Genomic DNA, 14,626 nt, shown 5'->3' on the forward strand with positions numbered 1-14,626 from the left:
ATATCAACCGGTCCAGCCAGTTCATCTGATATGCCAACGATTTTAGCATTGTCGGTAGAACGTTCGAGGAGGTGGCTAGGAAGTACACCAAAATTGAAGCGGGAAGCGGATAAGGTTGGATTGAGGGTGAATGTGGCAAAGACGAAGTATCTGGAGGAGCCGAGTCCCTTGGGGCTCGCATAGGACCGATCGACGGCGACGAGTTCAAGGTTGTGGAGGAGTTTGTATACCTCGGATCGTTGGTGACGTCGGACAACAACTGCAGCAGGGAAATTCGGAGGCGCATCATCACCGTTAGTCGTGCCTACTATGGACTTCACAAGACCCTACATTCTGGTCATCTTTCCCGGCGTACAAAGTGCATCTTGTACGAAACGCTGATAAGACCGGTCGTTCTCTATGGGCACGAGACGTGGACGAGGCTCGAGGAACAAGTGCTTGAAGTTTTCGAACGGCGAGTGCTTAGGACGATCTTTGGCGGCGTACATGAGAACAATGTTTGGAGGAGAAGGTTGAACCTTCAAGGAGGCAGCATCAACCCGAGACAAAGTACATGAGTGGTAAGGGCTCCGAGGACGTACAAAAGTAAAAACTTATGACAAGCCAAGTATTTACTAAGTCTAGAGAGATCCGCATTCAGCTGAGTATGTGATATAAGAAATAAGGCTTCCATTATTATTTTGATTTGAATAGTCTTTTATTTGTGTCTTTTTCGCATTTGTTGTTCACTAAAAATGTATATTTTATTTCGGTAGTTTTAAATAGTGGTAAAACAGTGCACTAAATTTACACCAAGCACTTTTGTCATCACCTAGATCCGAACCTCCTCCTCAATCGGTTACGTTCCACTGTAAGCAATATTTTGAGTTTAAGTTTACTTTTGCTGGTAAAATATCTAGTTAGTTGATCCTGACCACAACACACACTTAAAGCGCGCGCGTTTGACTATTTTTGTTTTATGTACATATCGCAGTTTCGTATCCTACAGTAGAAAACACGTGTCCGTTTCAGCGCTAACTTGAATAAAGGCTGCGTTTTTTTTTGTGTTTTCGGCACTTATCAAAAAACAAGACGGATTTCACTAAACGCTGTTTCCGCTGCTAAAAAGCAAAGGCCTCGTTCTCTTTCTAAAAGCTAAAGCTACGTGCTTGGTTTTTGTTCATTTCGGTTGTGCTACGATAACTTAATATCACCGGACTTTGCTTGTGCGCCTTTCGATTTCTTTTTGAGCAACTCTCTGAAAATGTCTCAGCGATTTGTTTTTGATTTGTCTAAAATTTTGTGAAGCCAAATAAAATCAAAAATTAACCGCTTAGCCATATTTCAGAGAATCGCTCATTTTCCAAATGCTGGTGTGCTGATTGAGAGTTGATTTGCAAAACTTGCGAAACCTAATAATTTTGGGTACAATGAAAAAACGAAAAACGTAATAATTTTTAAATATCGTCAAATACTGATGTTTTTAATAGAGCAAACACGTGTGCGCCTTCGTAACGATTGTCTTACAACTAAAAAAAAGAATACTTTCTCTCTCGTTCTCGTCAATGAGGATTTAAAAACGAACAAAAACAACCATGATCACAACTCATCCACTCCGCTCAGTGCCAGTGCCATCCGGGAACGGAAAGGTTCACAAACGTCGCCTCCCGTCACTACTAGCTTCCGTCGCGGACGTTGACCACAATGTTGTCGGCCTCGTCGGACACGTAGAATCATAAGGTCGTGTCCGCCTGCCCAGGTGCTCCGGAATGTCTTCGGTTGTCCGGGGTATCCGCACCGGACGGGCCCGCCGTTTGGCTGCCCTGCTCGTGCTGTTGACCATCGGCCGTTTTGGTGAGCTTCTCCGTCAGCAGGTCCGGATCGACGGGGCCGAGTCCGCTGACGGAGCGCGCCAGCTTGAACTTTTGCCGCTCGGCACGTTCCTTTTCGCGGGCCGCCCGCAGCTTCTCAAAGTCGTCCGCTTCGCTCATGTCGCCGTCCGGACCGTCCGCGTCTTCGGCGCCGACGCTTTTCTGCGAGTCTTTGCTGGTCATAAAGTTGGCGTCTTCCCGGGAAGTGTCCAGCGGGACAAAGTCACGCTCAAACTGGCCACCCGCCGTCGGCGCAGATGCGCTCAACAGAGAGTCCACTCCGCCCGGAGGGTACAGTCCCGAATGTTCAAACTGGCCGCCGTGGGCCACCGCCGATTGCGTTCGCTTGTACGCCGGCTGGGGCACATCCACCGGCGCGCTGGCCTTCGGTGGACCGTGGTCCCACAGACTGGCCGCCGTTGGACGCGGGTCCACGTTTTTGCCATGCATCGACGTGATGGTCATCTGCTGTTCGTCCACCTCCTCGATTACCTGGTCCGTGATGCGGATGCTGCCCTGCGCCCGGTCCGGTAATCGCCCCGTCAGGTTGGACGAACTGGCCGAGCCCGGGAACCGGAACGGACCCGCCTGCGCTTCCGGCGTGGCACTCGTCGGCCGACTGCCCACACTTCCGCTTTCGTCTTTGCTGAAGAATCGCTTCAACGCCGACGCCACCGTGTTGACCCGGGTTATCTGCTGCGCCACGCTGGCCAGGCTCGCCGACGAGGGGCCGCCCCGGTTGAAGGGCTTGTTGTCGTACGCCGAAAAGTGGATCCCGCTGGCATTGTCGTCGCCCTGGGAAAATTGTTGGGAAGAGATTAGCTATGGATGTAAGGGATACTGAGAAGCATGCAACCTGAACCGATGCATTTTGGCTTTGCGATGGACAAAAGAATGGCCTTTGAAGCGAACGCACAAATTTTTAGCTCGACGGGACATGGATCACACTGGATTGGCAGGTAAGCAATTCTCTAACTTTTCTCGATTTTGAATTTTGGCTGAATTTATATCCATCGATTCCTTAATTCCAAATTAACTGTTTCGCATAATTGAATGCTCCATTTCAATTTGGGGGTTGTTTATACAAAAGAACTATGAAAATGTTCACACATCAGTATCACGAGAAGCAATTTAAATCGATTTGGTAGGTATAAAGCAATCCGATGGTAAAATCGCATGCAAAAAGGCATGCACATCACCTTCGTGAAAAATTACACTTTATATTACAAATTACATGTACATTTTTTGTTGTTGCAACCGACGGGATTATAACCCAGCACCAACAGTAAGGACTGGCGCTTGACTGGCGCCTTAACCCGCTCGGACATCATACCGTTGAAGAATGGAGAGGATAAACACAAACATCAGCTTGACATTTCGGTCAAATAGGTTTCCATACTGATGGGATACATACTTCGGGGTGTAATATTACATTAAATTTCATAAAATAATGCAAAATTTATTTTACATCCAGGACGTAGCTGGATTACTACTTTTTTTGCCTTTTTGGGGATAAGGACTTTTCAGAAAAAATGAATTTTCAATCGAAAAGACTTAAGAGAAATTTTTATAAGTACACCGTTTTCGAGTTCATTTCTAGGTAAAATTTTCCGAATTTTAAAAATGGTACCTAGTAATCATAATCTATTTCATTGGTGTTTAAAATACTGAAACGGTAAACTTTATCAAAAGTTCTCGCAAGCAAAAATTATGGTTAAAAATATGTTTTTCGATTTTTTTCGAGTATTCTATTGACAATCACCAAATATTTCTAAAGACACCAAATCGATCTGAAAATGTCTTCTCTTGATAATGATCTTGTTATTTTTTTTAAATTTATTTCTTTAAATGAAATCGATGATGCACAATTGCTTATTTAGACTTAAGAAATCGAATGACAATGTGCCAACAAACTATAAAAAATAAAACATAAAGTCTATTTGCGAAATCTAAGAGAATTGCTCATGCGTGTTGTTGTTTTTTCCTCTAATAACTCGTTGATAACGTGCCGTTAGTTGACAAATAAACCTTGGTTAGATGGTTAAATCGGGTAGGTTATAAAAAGTTCATTTAAGAGTTTGTACATTTGGAAGAAGTGGGTTTTAAAATTAAGAAAACATTGCTGATATTATTGTTAACAACGATAAAGCTTACTTATTCTGAGTACTATGACCCTTTGTACGACCACAAAGGGTTTACAATGGATTTATAAATCAATTTTTAAAAATTAACTAACGACCCTTCCTGGCAGAAAATTTCCTACTTGACAGCTCTTTACAAGGGGACTATAGTTGATCCACTGTAAAATGTTGTCTTGTAATTTTTTGCATTAAGTTTAAAAAAGGGATCAGAAATGGTTTTAAAGTGTGTGTATTTTACGCCTGTAGATAAAAATTCACTGAGATAAGGTTATAATTTTGCCCTAAAAATGAACTTTTCACAGAAAGCTCGTAGGCCAACCATCATGTATTCCGTCGACTCAGAATAATAAACTGAACAAAATTTCTGTGTGCCCAGAAAAAATGACCCCCTGAAGTTGGTGAAAAAAATGTTTTTCATACAAAAATTACATTTTTAAATCGCTAATAACTTTTCAGGATGCCGAAACTCACTTATCGGTATGAAAAATATGTCCGGGTCGATTAATCAAAAAACCTTGAAAATTTTGATGAAATTTAAAACAAATCCGCGATTTTCTTATATTATAGTCAGCGATGGAAGAATCATCATCAAAAGAAAATCATTTGATACTTATCAAGAGAAAAAATCGAAGCGGAGCATGGCTCTCCTCTCTCGCGCACGAAAGATTAGGTCTATTCCCGTACTGCAGAATTCTGCAATTCTGCACAAAAACGGCAGCAGAGCGTTCCCGTACTTTTCTGCAACAAAAGTAACTTTTCTCTCAGGCAGAACTTCTGCAATGAGAGAGGTAGAAGTTGCAGCAAAACCGTTCCCGTACTTTTCTGCAAGCTCTCTCTTCTCTTTCTTGTTGAAAAGTTACTGTAATTTGGTGTGATGGATGTTGAGTACCGTAAACTGGGGTCAATCGGGACACATGGGGCGAATTGGGACAGCAGTTTTAACCATGTTGGAGCACAATATTGGGATTTTTCTGGTTGGTTTCGGTTAGAACACTCACACCAACAAAATGTGTACATCCATTTCCAAATTTAAAAGCTTTAAGTGCTCTAATAACTGCTGTCCCTATTCAGACTGCAGTACCGATTCGCCCCAGATTACGGTACACGCTAACGTAAATTCTGCAAATTGGGTGAAATCAAGCATGTTATTATTATTTGTAATAATAAATGATTTTGGGGTTGTTTTTTTATGTCTGGTTTTATTGAGAACGATTTTTGCCTTCCTCACCTCACTGAGGCAAGGCTATAAAATCACTCGAAAAATGAACTTCTTAAATACGACTCCTAGATATACCTTCACGTATACCTATCGACTCAGAATCAAATTCTGAACAAATGTCTGTGGGGATGTGTGTAGACATGATTTTTTTTCCACACGATTATCTCAGAACTGGCTGAACCGATTTTGGCCGGATCCGCCTTATTCTGTTCGTTTTGGGGTCCCCTAAGACCCTATTAAATTTTATTCTGTTTAGTGAAGTACTTTTAAAGTTATGCCATGAAAAAGTTTTTTTGTAGCTACAAAAAAGGGTGATTTTTGCATAACCTCAAAGGCCGGGTCTTTTTGCTTACGCGCGAGAGTCGCAGCATGCGTAGGGATTTTGGTCTGAGCGGGGGATTGGCAGCCACACCCCCTTGCATGCATATCGCCCGGTTGCCACATTGCTTAAGCAGTGTCTGCGTCTCTTCTGGAAAAAATCTGTATTAATTATGTTGCTGAATACATCATTTTGTCTCGACAAAGATTTACACGAACTTTTTACTGAAATATATAACTCATGAGACTTTTCTCCTTTATTTTGGAGAGTTGGTAAAAAAAAAGAATTGAAAATTGCTGTTCAAGTAAAATCAATAATTATTAAAAAAAATGAAAAAAATAAATAAAAAAAACTCTTTAATTAATTTGTAAATACAACCTAAATACAACATGAATGCGAGGAAGGCACCAACCACCTTAAGGTGGATTAAGTAACGTTTTTTTTTATGTTAACGATTTCAGGCTTAGTTCATTCATGTAAATGATAAAGCGATTTTTTTAGTGTTAATATTTTTACCTGATAAAACTTAAGCCATAGTGTTACAGCACGGCTAGTATCCCAACAAAAAAAATGTACTTTAAAAACAAATAGTTTTTAAAAACACATTTCTTTTGAGTTAAATAATTTCAAATAAATATTTGTTTAGGAATTATTTTTGATCATAAATTGATTTTGAATATACTCAATATGTGTGTTAAATAATAGGTAAATTTAATTGGCAAATCATAAATTGTACCTCTAACGGCCTACCAATTTGTATTCTTATATGCATAAAAAAAAGATGTAATTTTTTCGAAATCCTGAAACTCAGAAATTCTTCAATTTTTAAATTCTTATATTTCTAAATTCTTATATTTCTAAATTCTTAATTTATTCGCCATCTTGAATCATTAAAAATACACATTTTTTGGAGTCATATTAAGAACTCAAGAAACTCAAATTTAGACGATTTAGAAATTGGAAATTTTGACTGTTTCTATCTTATTTATATTTTGGTTTTTAAAATGTTTGATTGACCGATTTTTTTAATTTTACTTATTTTTGAAGTTATAATTTCTTTATTTTTCTATCTTATTAGATTTCTTAATTTATGTGTTTTAAATTTTTTGAGTTTGTGATTCATTTTTTTTTTAATTTGCCAATTTCGCTGCGTCACCGTTGTTCTCTCATGTGACATCCAGTCATAATTTATTTATGTTATCCTGAATAATCTTTCAAACATTCTGCTATTAAAACATGTATTTTTGGTCCCTTCTATATTAAACCTTTGTCTTTTTTTAAATCATATTTATCAAACGTACAAGCCAATCTCATTTGTAAAATTGTTTACCTAATGTAAAAGTTTTGAGTTGTTTCTAATATATAATTTCTAACTAAGCATAATAAATTTCTAGTTACTTAATAAATAATACATCCTTGATTTTTTAAATAAAATGTTGTGCTGCATAAAAAAATAATTTCCCCGTTCTAGAGGCAAACTTGTTTCAATTACTTTTTTTGGCAACCATTTTTTTTTTAATATTTTGAAATAGATAAAAAACTTTAATCCACTCAACTGTGTACAATATTGCAGAAAAAAGTACTGGAACGCGCTACCCAGGCAAAAGTTTTGCTGCTTCTCTCCTTGCAGAACTTCTGCAAAAGAGAGAGTTGAAGAGAGCGAGCTGAAAAGTACGGGAACGTGCTGCAAAAAAGTGACTTATGCTGGCTGCAGAATTCTGCAGAACCTGCAGAAATTCTGCAATTCTGCAAGTACGGGAATAGACCTATTGTCAAAAGGAATCTAAAAAAAATCAACATCTTGATAATTCGGCGGAACATCTATTTCACTACTAACTTGCAGACAGTGTGTGTAAACAAAGCGAAATTAATAATTTTCAAATGGAAATTCGCAAAAAATCATCAATAGAATGATTTTCTTGGAGAAGTTCGGGAGCGACTTTCTTTTGTGTGATTCGCAACCTCTCTCTTTTGCGGGTGAAAAAAGATTTTTTTGCGATTATTCCATCCCTGATAAATGGGTAAAACTTTTCGATCCAAAAGCTCAAATTTACACAATTAACAATTAATACCAAATAGTTTTCAACCTCTCTTTTTTATTGTTTCACATATAAGCTACATATGAAAGAGTACATAATAAAACCATTTATTGAACTAATACTTATTTTAAGGTAAATAATACATTCATGAAAAATCAACACACACATAAAAATTTGATTATTCTTGGAGTGAAAAGTAAAGTCGTCTTCTTGAGTTTTGAGCCTGAAAAAAGTTTTAATAAATTTAATAAAATATTAACATTATATGAATGTAATTGTTCCAAACATTCAAATTTTAACAGTTTATCATAGTCCAGGTCTTGAAAAAGTTGTTAATTTTCAATCCGTAAACGCAGAACCTTTCCCCCTACTCCCCTCAAATTGCACTTCGTAACAAAAAAAAAGCACCAGGGAAGAATAACTTTTTTATGTTGTGTCCTTCTTATACCCACCCTATTAAGCAAAATATGTTATCAGCTCTTTTTCATGTTGTTAAATTTGAGCATCTTTGTTAATATTATTTCTGTACAAGTTAGTACTATCGTTATTCCTTTTTGTCATGAGGCTACATATCTACATTATTGCTTACAAATAATTATCCACGAGTCATTAGAGGGAAAAAGCACACACACAACACTACGCGTTGGCTGCGGAGGATGAAAGCTTCACAGAGGTCACAAATTTTACTACGCGCGCATCTCGTTATCTCAATCCGGCGCGATACGTCCCACTTCGAAAGCATTCTCGTGCGTCTTCGTCGGGTCACCAAAAACTGGTTATCTGGTTAGGTTGTTAAAATCGTGTTCTCGATGGTTGCAAGTTTAAACAGTTTGTTGTACGTTAATTGGTGTGTTTAGTGCAGTTAAAACTACTGTGTGAACGTGCACCACCTTGAACGTTTTCCACATGGCGACCCCACCGCCTACTTGGGTTGGCGGCAAAATTTATCTAATCAGCAATGTCAATTTTCAATTCGATTGAACGAGAACCGGTGACGCCACGTGGAACATCTGAGGTGCACGCGAGCGTAATTATAATAAGTTAATTTATGAGGTGTGTGTGTGTTTTTGTTTGAAGTACTCTCAATGAGAGAGATTTCACCAGATTAGTAAGCGAGTGCTCGGGTTTTGGACGTGCGCAACGTGTGAACGATACAGGACGCGTTGATTTCGATAACTGGTTCCAATTGAACTGTAAAATAAATAGTAAAAGTTCGAATTGAAATTAAAAAGAGAGAGAGATATTTTTTGGGAAGCGGCTTTCTACGGACGACAATCAACTGCTGCTGGCGTCACTATGCTAAGAAAATGTGTGTAAATTACGGTTATCACAGACATTGTTTATCCTTCCACCGTTAACAGAGGGATTCGGTTAAGGTTTTCCGGCATGTTGAGAAAGTGCGTGAATGGTTTTTGCAAGGAACAATTTGGATAGATCTGCACTTGCTCAACATGCCAAGCCGATTATACTAAGTAAAGTGAATTAAAAGGTAAGATAAAATGGGCAAAAATTGAACAGATGTTCACGCTCTGCTCAAGCACTCGTTCGCTAACCTCGTCGTCGAGCATACCCTGCTGTTCAGCAGAAGGATATGCCGCATAGTCATAGTTTTGACCTCTTTTACCGACCATTTCGTCTACCCGCACGGAGGACGGTATCACCGGGATCACTTCGGCGCCCTTCCGCGACACCTCGATGTTGGCCGTCGAAGGCTGCGGTTCCTCCTCTTTGTACTCGGCCGAAGCGACCGTGTGGGGCAGCTCGATCGGCAGCACATCGTCCCAGTACTGATCCTTGACCAGCGTCGGATGCTCGTGGTGCATTTCGTCCACGATCAGGTACGCCACCTGGATGTTCCGGTCCACCATCCAGTTCACCTCAAAGTCATCGTCATCCTCCCCGAACGGATTGATCAACGACTCGGCCACCTTCAACCATCCCATGTAGAAGAAGAACTGCAGCGTCGTAAAGATCGGGAAGTACTGGTCAATCTTCACCACCACCCCATGGCCCACGTCCTTCGTCTCGATCCACTGCTGGCCCATGACCGACGTCAGGAAGAACGAATACACGGCCAGCGTCACCACCTGGGTGTAAACCAGCGGCACGCTGATCGTGTCGTACGAAATCAGCAACCCGCACTGACCCCGAAACTTGTTCAGCTCGTCGATGATCGTCTTCACGGCGAAATCGTCCCGGCATCGGCCCTCCTTCCGTGCCCGGGTCACAATGCTGGCCGCCCACACGATCGGCAGCCAGTGCTTCGAGTGGCGCGGGAACTTCTCGTTCAGATCTTGCATGATCTTGTGCTCGTTCTCGTTGAGCAGACCCGCCTCCACCAGATGGTCGATCGTGGGAAATCGCTTCTTCACGCGCGGCGAAATGTTCGTGAGGACCATCGTCAGGCACAGGCACACGTACCGCATGATCGTCCGCCGCATCACGCGACCTCGTTCGTCCTGGATGGGAGAAAAGATGAAATTTGGTCAAAACCTTGTTCATAAAATCTATTTAAATCCGCGATCGTGAAGACCCTTGACCTTTACTTTATAGGTCAATACCGGCGCCATCCTGAGAGAAATGCAGGTTCCGATTCCAAATCGCTTTTTTTGGCAACGAGAAATCGATGCAGTAAAAATTACTTTAAAAAAAGCAAAACAATAATTTACACCCTTGAAGTACTAACCCACTTTAACTAAAGTCGTTGACCTATGCAACAAACCATAAAGCATCGCAATTACTATCCCTATCAGCTGTAACTACCAGCAAAACCCAAGCTAAACTCAGTGGCTCGCGGAAGCTCTAGCATTTCCGATTGCAACACAGCAGCACCAAATGGCTTGCATTATTGAAAGGAGGTGGAGGAGAGCGCGCGCGCTCGTTCGCGGTAGAACGGCGCCAGTCAGGCTGTGTTGAATGGGGTGGGGTTATGTTCTATACTTTATTGTTAGCTAGCTTTATCGTGCGATTCTTGTCTCTGTTTGAACAGGGCTAAAAGGGGTGAGGATTTGCGAGCATAAATCACAAGCTTTTCGTCACCAGCGGCTACCCACGTCTTCTTCTTTTTGCAAAACGAATGACTTAATTTATCAACAATGCGAGTGATTCAATGACTCACCTGACCGTGAATGTTGGCACTGACGAATACGGCGATCGGGTCCGGCCACGGGATGCTGGTATATTGATTCCACCACCGGGTCATCACGATCGTGACGTAGAAACCCAGCACGAAGGAAAGTGGAATGAGGTTGCTGTAGGTGGCACAGTAGCGGACAATGTCCTCGAAGATTCTGGAAAAGAGGATTGTTGCTAAATATTATTTGTCCGCAAAGTTTTCCTTTATTTCAATTATTTTTTCCGATTTAAATCTGGGATAATTTTGGACCTAAAACAATGTTTTCAAATGGTGAAAACAATAAAACTCAAGCTTAATTTTGGTTTTGGGAGTAGTCTGAACATTCATTTGTCAGTTAAATTGGGATGTATCTATTAGGATGTAACAAAAATGACTTTTTGGCGGGCATTCAGGGGTTTGTTCCGGTGGGCATACTGAGCCCAAATCCCAAATATGAGCTTGATTGGACGTAACAGGAGCTGGCGCTCCGCCCTTCAATTTTAAATGGGATTTAACCCGTAAAAAAAGATTTTTTTCAAAAATGTCACTAAGTGAGGCATTTTGGCCACTAAAGCGTTTATTTTCAACATACACATATTCAATTAAAAATAAACGCTTTAGTGGCCAAAATGCCTCACTTAGTGACATTTTTGAAAAAATCTTTTTTATGGATTAAATCCCATTTAAAATTGAAGGGCGGAGCGCCAGCTCCTGTTACGTCCAATCAAGCTCATATTTGGGATTTGGGCTCAGTATGCCCACCGGAACAAACCCCTGAATGCCCGCCAAAAAGTCATTTTTGTTACACTCTAGTATCTATGTATCTCAATTGTGAGAGGTTTCAATTAGATCATTTCAAATTTCATTCAATTTGTATTTCCCTCATCCCACGTTGAAATTCAAGGGGATAAAATACAATAAATTAAAATAAAAACAAATTCCATGCTTATTTTTCAAAACCTTGCCTCAAGCAAAGTGAAAAGTTCAACTTTTTAGCACTCAAAATGCTTAAACAAAGTACATTTTTTTTTCAAGCACAAGTCGTACATTTATCGTTTGCTAAGTTGGATAAATACGATGAGTGCTGAATCAATCAAGTTTGCAACAAGTTGAATACAGTCATGCCTCGGTTTTGCACCGTTCAGCTGCCTCGGTTAAGCACGGCCCAGTGCTTAACTGAAGCACAGAGCTTATGGGGTTTTGGCTATATGGGAGACATTGGCTTTAATCGTATGAAAAATCATGCAAACATCAAAAAATTATAGTGTTTTGGAATCGGGATGATGTCAGTCATCCATTAAAATTATTATTTCATGAAAATTTTCACAAAAATACGTATTTTTCTTGTATTTCGAAAATGCATTTTTTTTCTCTAAAGAATCCAAGAATATATTGTTATTGCTATATGGGTGTCAAATGATCAGGTTTTTTCATACATTTCGGATGTAATAACAACATTTTTAGAAAATACTCAAAATTTTCACAAAACTACGTTTTTTTCGAAAAAAATACTCAAAATTTCAATTTTTTTCCCTAAAGAATCCTAAAATATATTGTTATTGCAATATGGGTATCAAACGATCGAGATTTATTCATACATTTCGAAAGTAATAACAACATTTTTTGAAAATACTCAAAATTTTCACAAAACTACGTATTTTCGAAAAAATACTCAAAATTTCGTTTTTACAATGTGGGTATCAAACGATCGGGATTTTTTCATACATTTCGAATGTAATAACAATATTTTTTGAAAATACTCAAAATTTTCACAAAACTACGTATTTTCGAAAAAAATACTCAAAATTTCCGTTTTTACAATGTGTAAATAATCAAATCAATTTTTTGAAAATTTTGAGTATTTTCAAAAAATGTTGTTATTACATTAGAAATGTATGAAAAAATCCCGATTATTTGATACCCATATTGTAAAAACTGAAATTTTGATAAGTTTTACAAAAAAACGTAGTTTTGTGAAAATTTTGAGTATTTTCAAAAAATATTGTTATCACATTCGAAATGTATAAAAAAATCTCGATAGTTTGACGCCTACATTGTAAAAACGGAAATTTTGAGTATTTTATTCAAAAATACGTAGTTTTGTGAATTTTTGGAGTATTTTCAAAAAATGTTGTTATTACATTCGAAATGTATGAAAAAATCCCGATCGTTCGATACCCACATTGTAAAAACCGAAATTTTGAGTATTTTTTCGGAAATACGTAGTTTTGTGAAAATTTTTATTATTTTCAAAAAATATCGTTATTACATTCGAAATGTATGAAAAATCCCGATCGTTCGATACCAACATTGTAAAAACGGAAATTTTGAGCATTTTATTCGAAAATACGTAGTTTTGTGAAAATTTTGAGTATTTTCTAAAAATGTTGTAATTACATTCGAAATGTATGAAAAAATCCCGATCGTTTGATACCCATATTGTAATAATTGATTTTTTGTGTATTTTTTCGAAAAGACGTAGTTTTGTGAAAATTTTGAGTATTTTCTAAAAATGTTGTTATTACATCCAAAATTTATGAAAAAAAAACCTGATCATTTGATACCCATATTGCAATAACAATATATTTTTGGTTTCTTTAGAGAAAAAAAATGCATTTTCGAAATACAGGAAAAATACGTATTTTTGTGAAAATTTTCATGAAATAATAATTTTAATGGATAGCTGACATCATCCCGATTCCAAAACACTATATTTTTTGATGTTTGCATGATTTTTCGTAGGATTAAAGCCAATGTCTCCCATATAGCCAAAATCCCGTAAGCTCTGTGACTCGGTTATGCACGCCTCGGTTTTGCATCCCTCATAAGCGGTGCTAAACCGAGGCATGACTGTATATCATTTTTTCTGCGATTCCGGAAACACCAGAATTTTATTTTTCCAGTGGAATTCGAAAATAACAGGAAAAGTAAGTATATTCATAACCGAACTGTAAAAAACTTCTTTTTATTGTAAGTCCGTTTTGAAAAAACGAGCAATTCTCTACAAAATTCGTCGATTTTGACTTATTTTATTTTTTGTATTTTTTTTTTATTTGGCTCAAATTTTGTGGGGGCCTTCCCTATGACCAAAGAAGTCATTTTGTGTCATTGGTTCACCCATACTAGTCTCCATACAATTTTGACAGCTGTCCGTACCAAAACGGTACGTAAATTTTCGAGAATCTGTAACTTTTGAAGGAATTTTGATCAATTTAGTGTCTTGCGCAAAGTTGTTGGTATTGATGTTCAGAAAATATTGGTACACGGAAAAAAATCTTCCCGTTTTTTTATTAACTTTTTTTCCCAAAAACTCTATTTCTCAAAATTCGTATTTTTTATTTTCGATATATTTTGATATGATATGATACCCCGCCATTTTGCCGCCAAGCTTGAAAAAAATCATATTTTTTGGAAGAAATGAAATTTTATACATAACATTTTTTTGACCTAATTTATCAGGTAAATTTGAATTTACAACCGAAAAGTACTTTGGGACCATCCATAAACCACGTGAGCACTTCAGAGGAGGGAGGGGGTCTGTCATTGTCAACGCTCCATACAAAAAAGATTTGTTTTGTGTGGAAATTATCCACGAGGGGGAGGAGTGGGGAGTCTGAGTTTATGAATGGACCCTTTACAGATTTTTTTTGATAAAGTGCCTCGTTTTCAAGATATAGCCACCGAAAGTTTGATTTCAGTGAAATATTTGCAGTTTCATTTTTTAACATTGAAAATCAGGCCATTAGTTGCTGAGACATTGGCATTAGAAAATGGAGGGTTGTTTGGACTAGACTTAGAAAACTTATTTTTTCCTATTTCTTTTTTTAAGCCGCTATATCTCAGCAATCTAATCAATGTATCTTGGACAATTTTATAGCAAATTTTTTGAACTTTCAAAAAAAATAACTCATGGTCACTGTTTTTAAAAATCACACACAAAATA

The 14,626-nt window shown here is 38.3% G+C and overlaps 1 protein-coding gene across 15 annotated transcripts in view; it reads right to left on the reverse strand.

Moving 5' to 3' along the window:
- Window positions 1–1,304: 1,304 nt before the first annotated feature.
- The window catches only part of LOC120426477 (bestrophin-4-like), a 42,209-nt gene continuing 28,887 nt past the window's right edge, over window positions 1,305–14,626 (reverse strand). For 14 of the 15 annotated variants that reach the window (XM_052707658.1, XM_052707653.1, XM_052707664.1 and 11 more), the window contains 3 exons: window positions 10,687–10,858; window positions 9,122–10,027; window positions 1,305–2,645 (listed from right to left, as the gene is read on the reverse strand). In XM_052707658.1, coding sequence (XP_052563618.1) covers window positions 1,713–2,645; window positions 9,122–10,027; window positions 10,687–10,858 — 2,011 coding nt within the window. In that variant the 3' untranslated portion in view covers window positions 1,305–1,712. The remainder of the gene's footprint in view (window positions 2,646–9,121; window positions 10,028–10,686; window positions 10,859–14,626) is intronic. The other variant, XM_039591241.2, reaches the window with a different exon arrangement.

This window comes from Culex pipiens, chromosome 2 (genome assembly GCF_016801865.2).
Source record: "Culex pipiens pallens isolate TS chromosome 2, TS_CPP_V2, whole genome shotgun sequence".
NCBI classification, from domain to species: domain Eukaryota; kingdom Metazoa; phylum Arthropoda; class Insecta; order Diptera; family Culicidae; genus Culex; species Culex pipiens.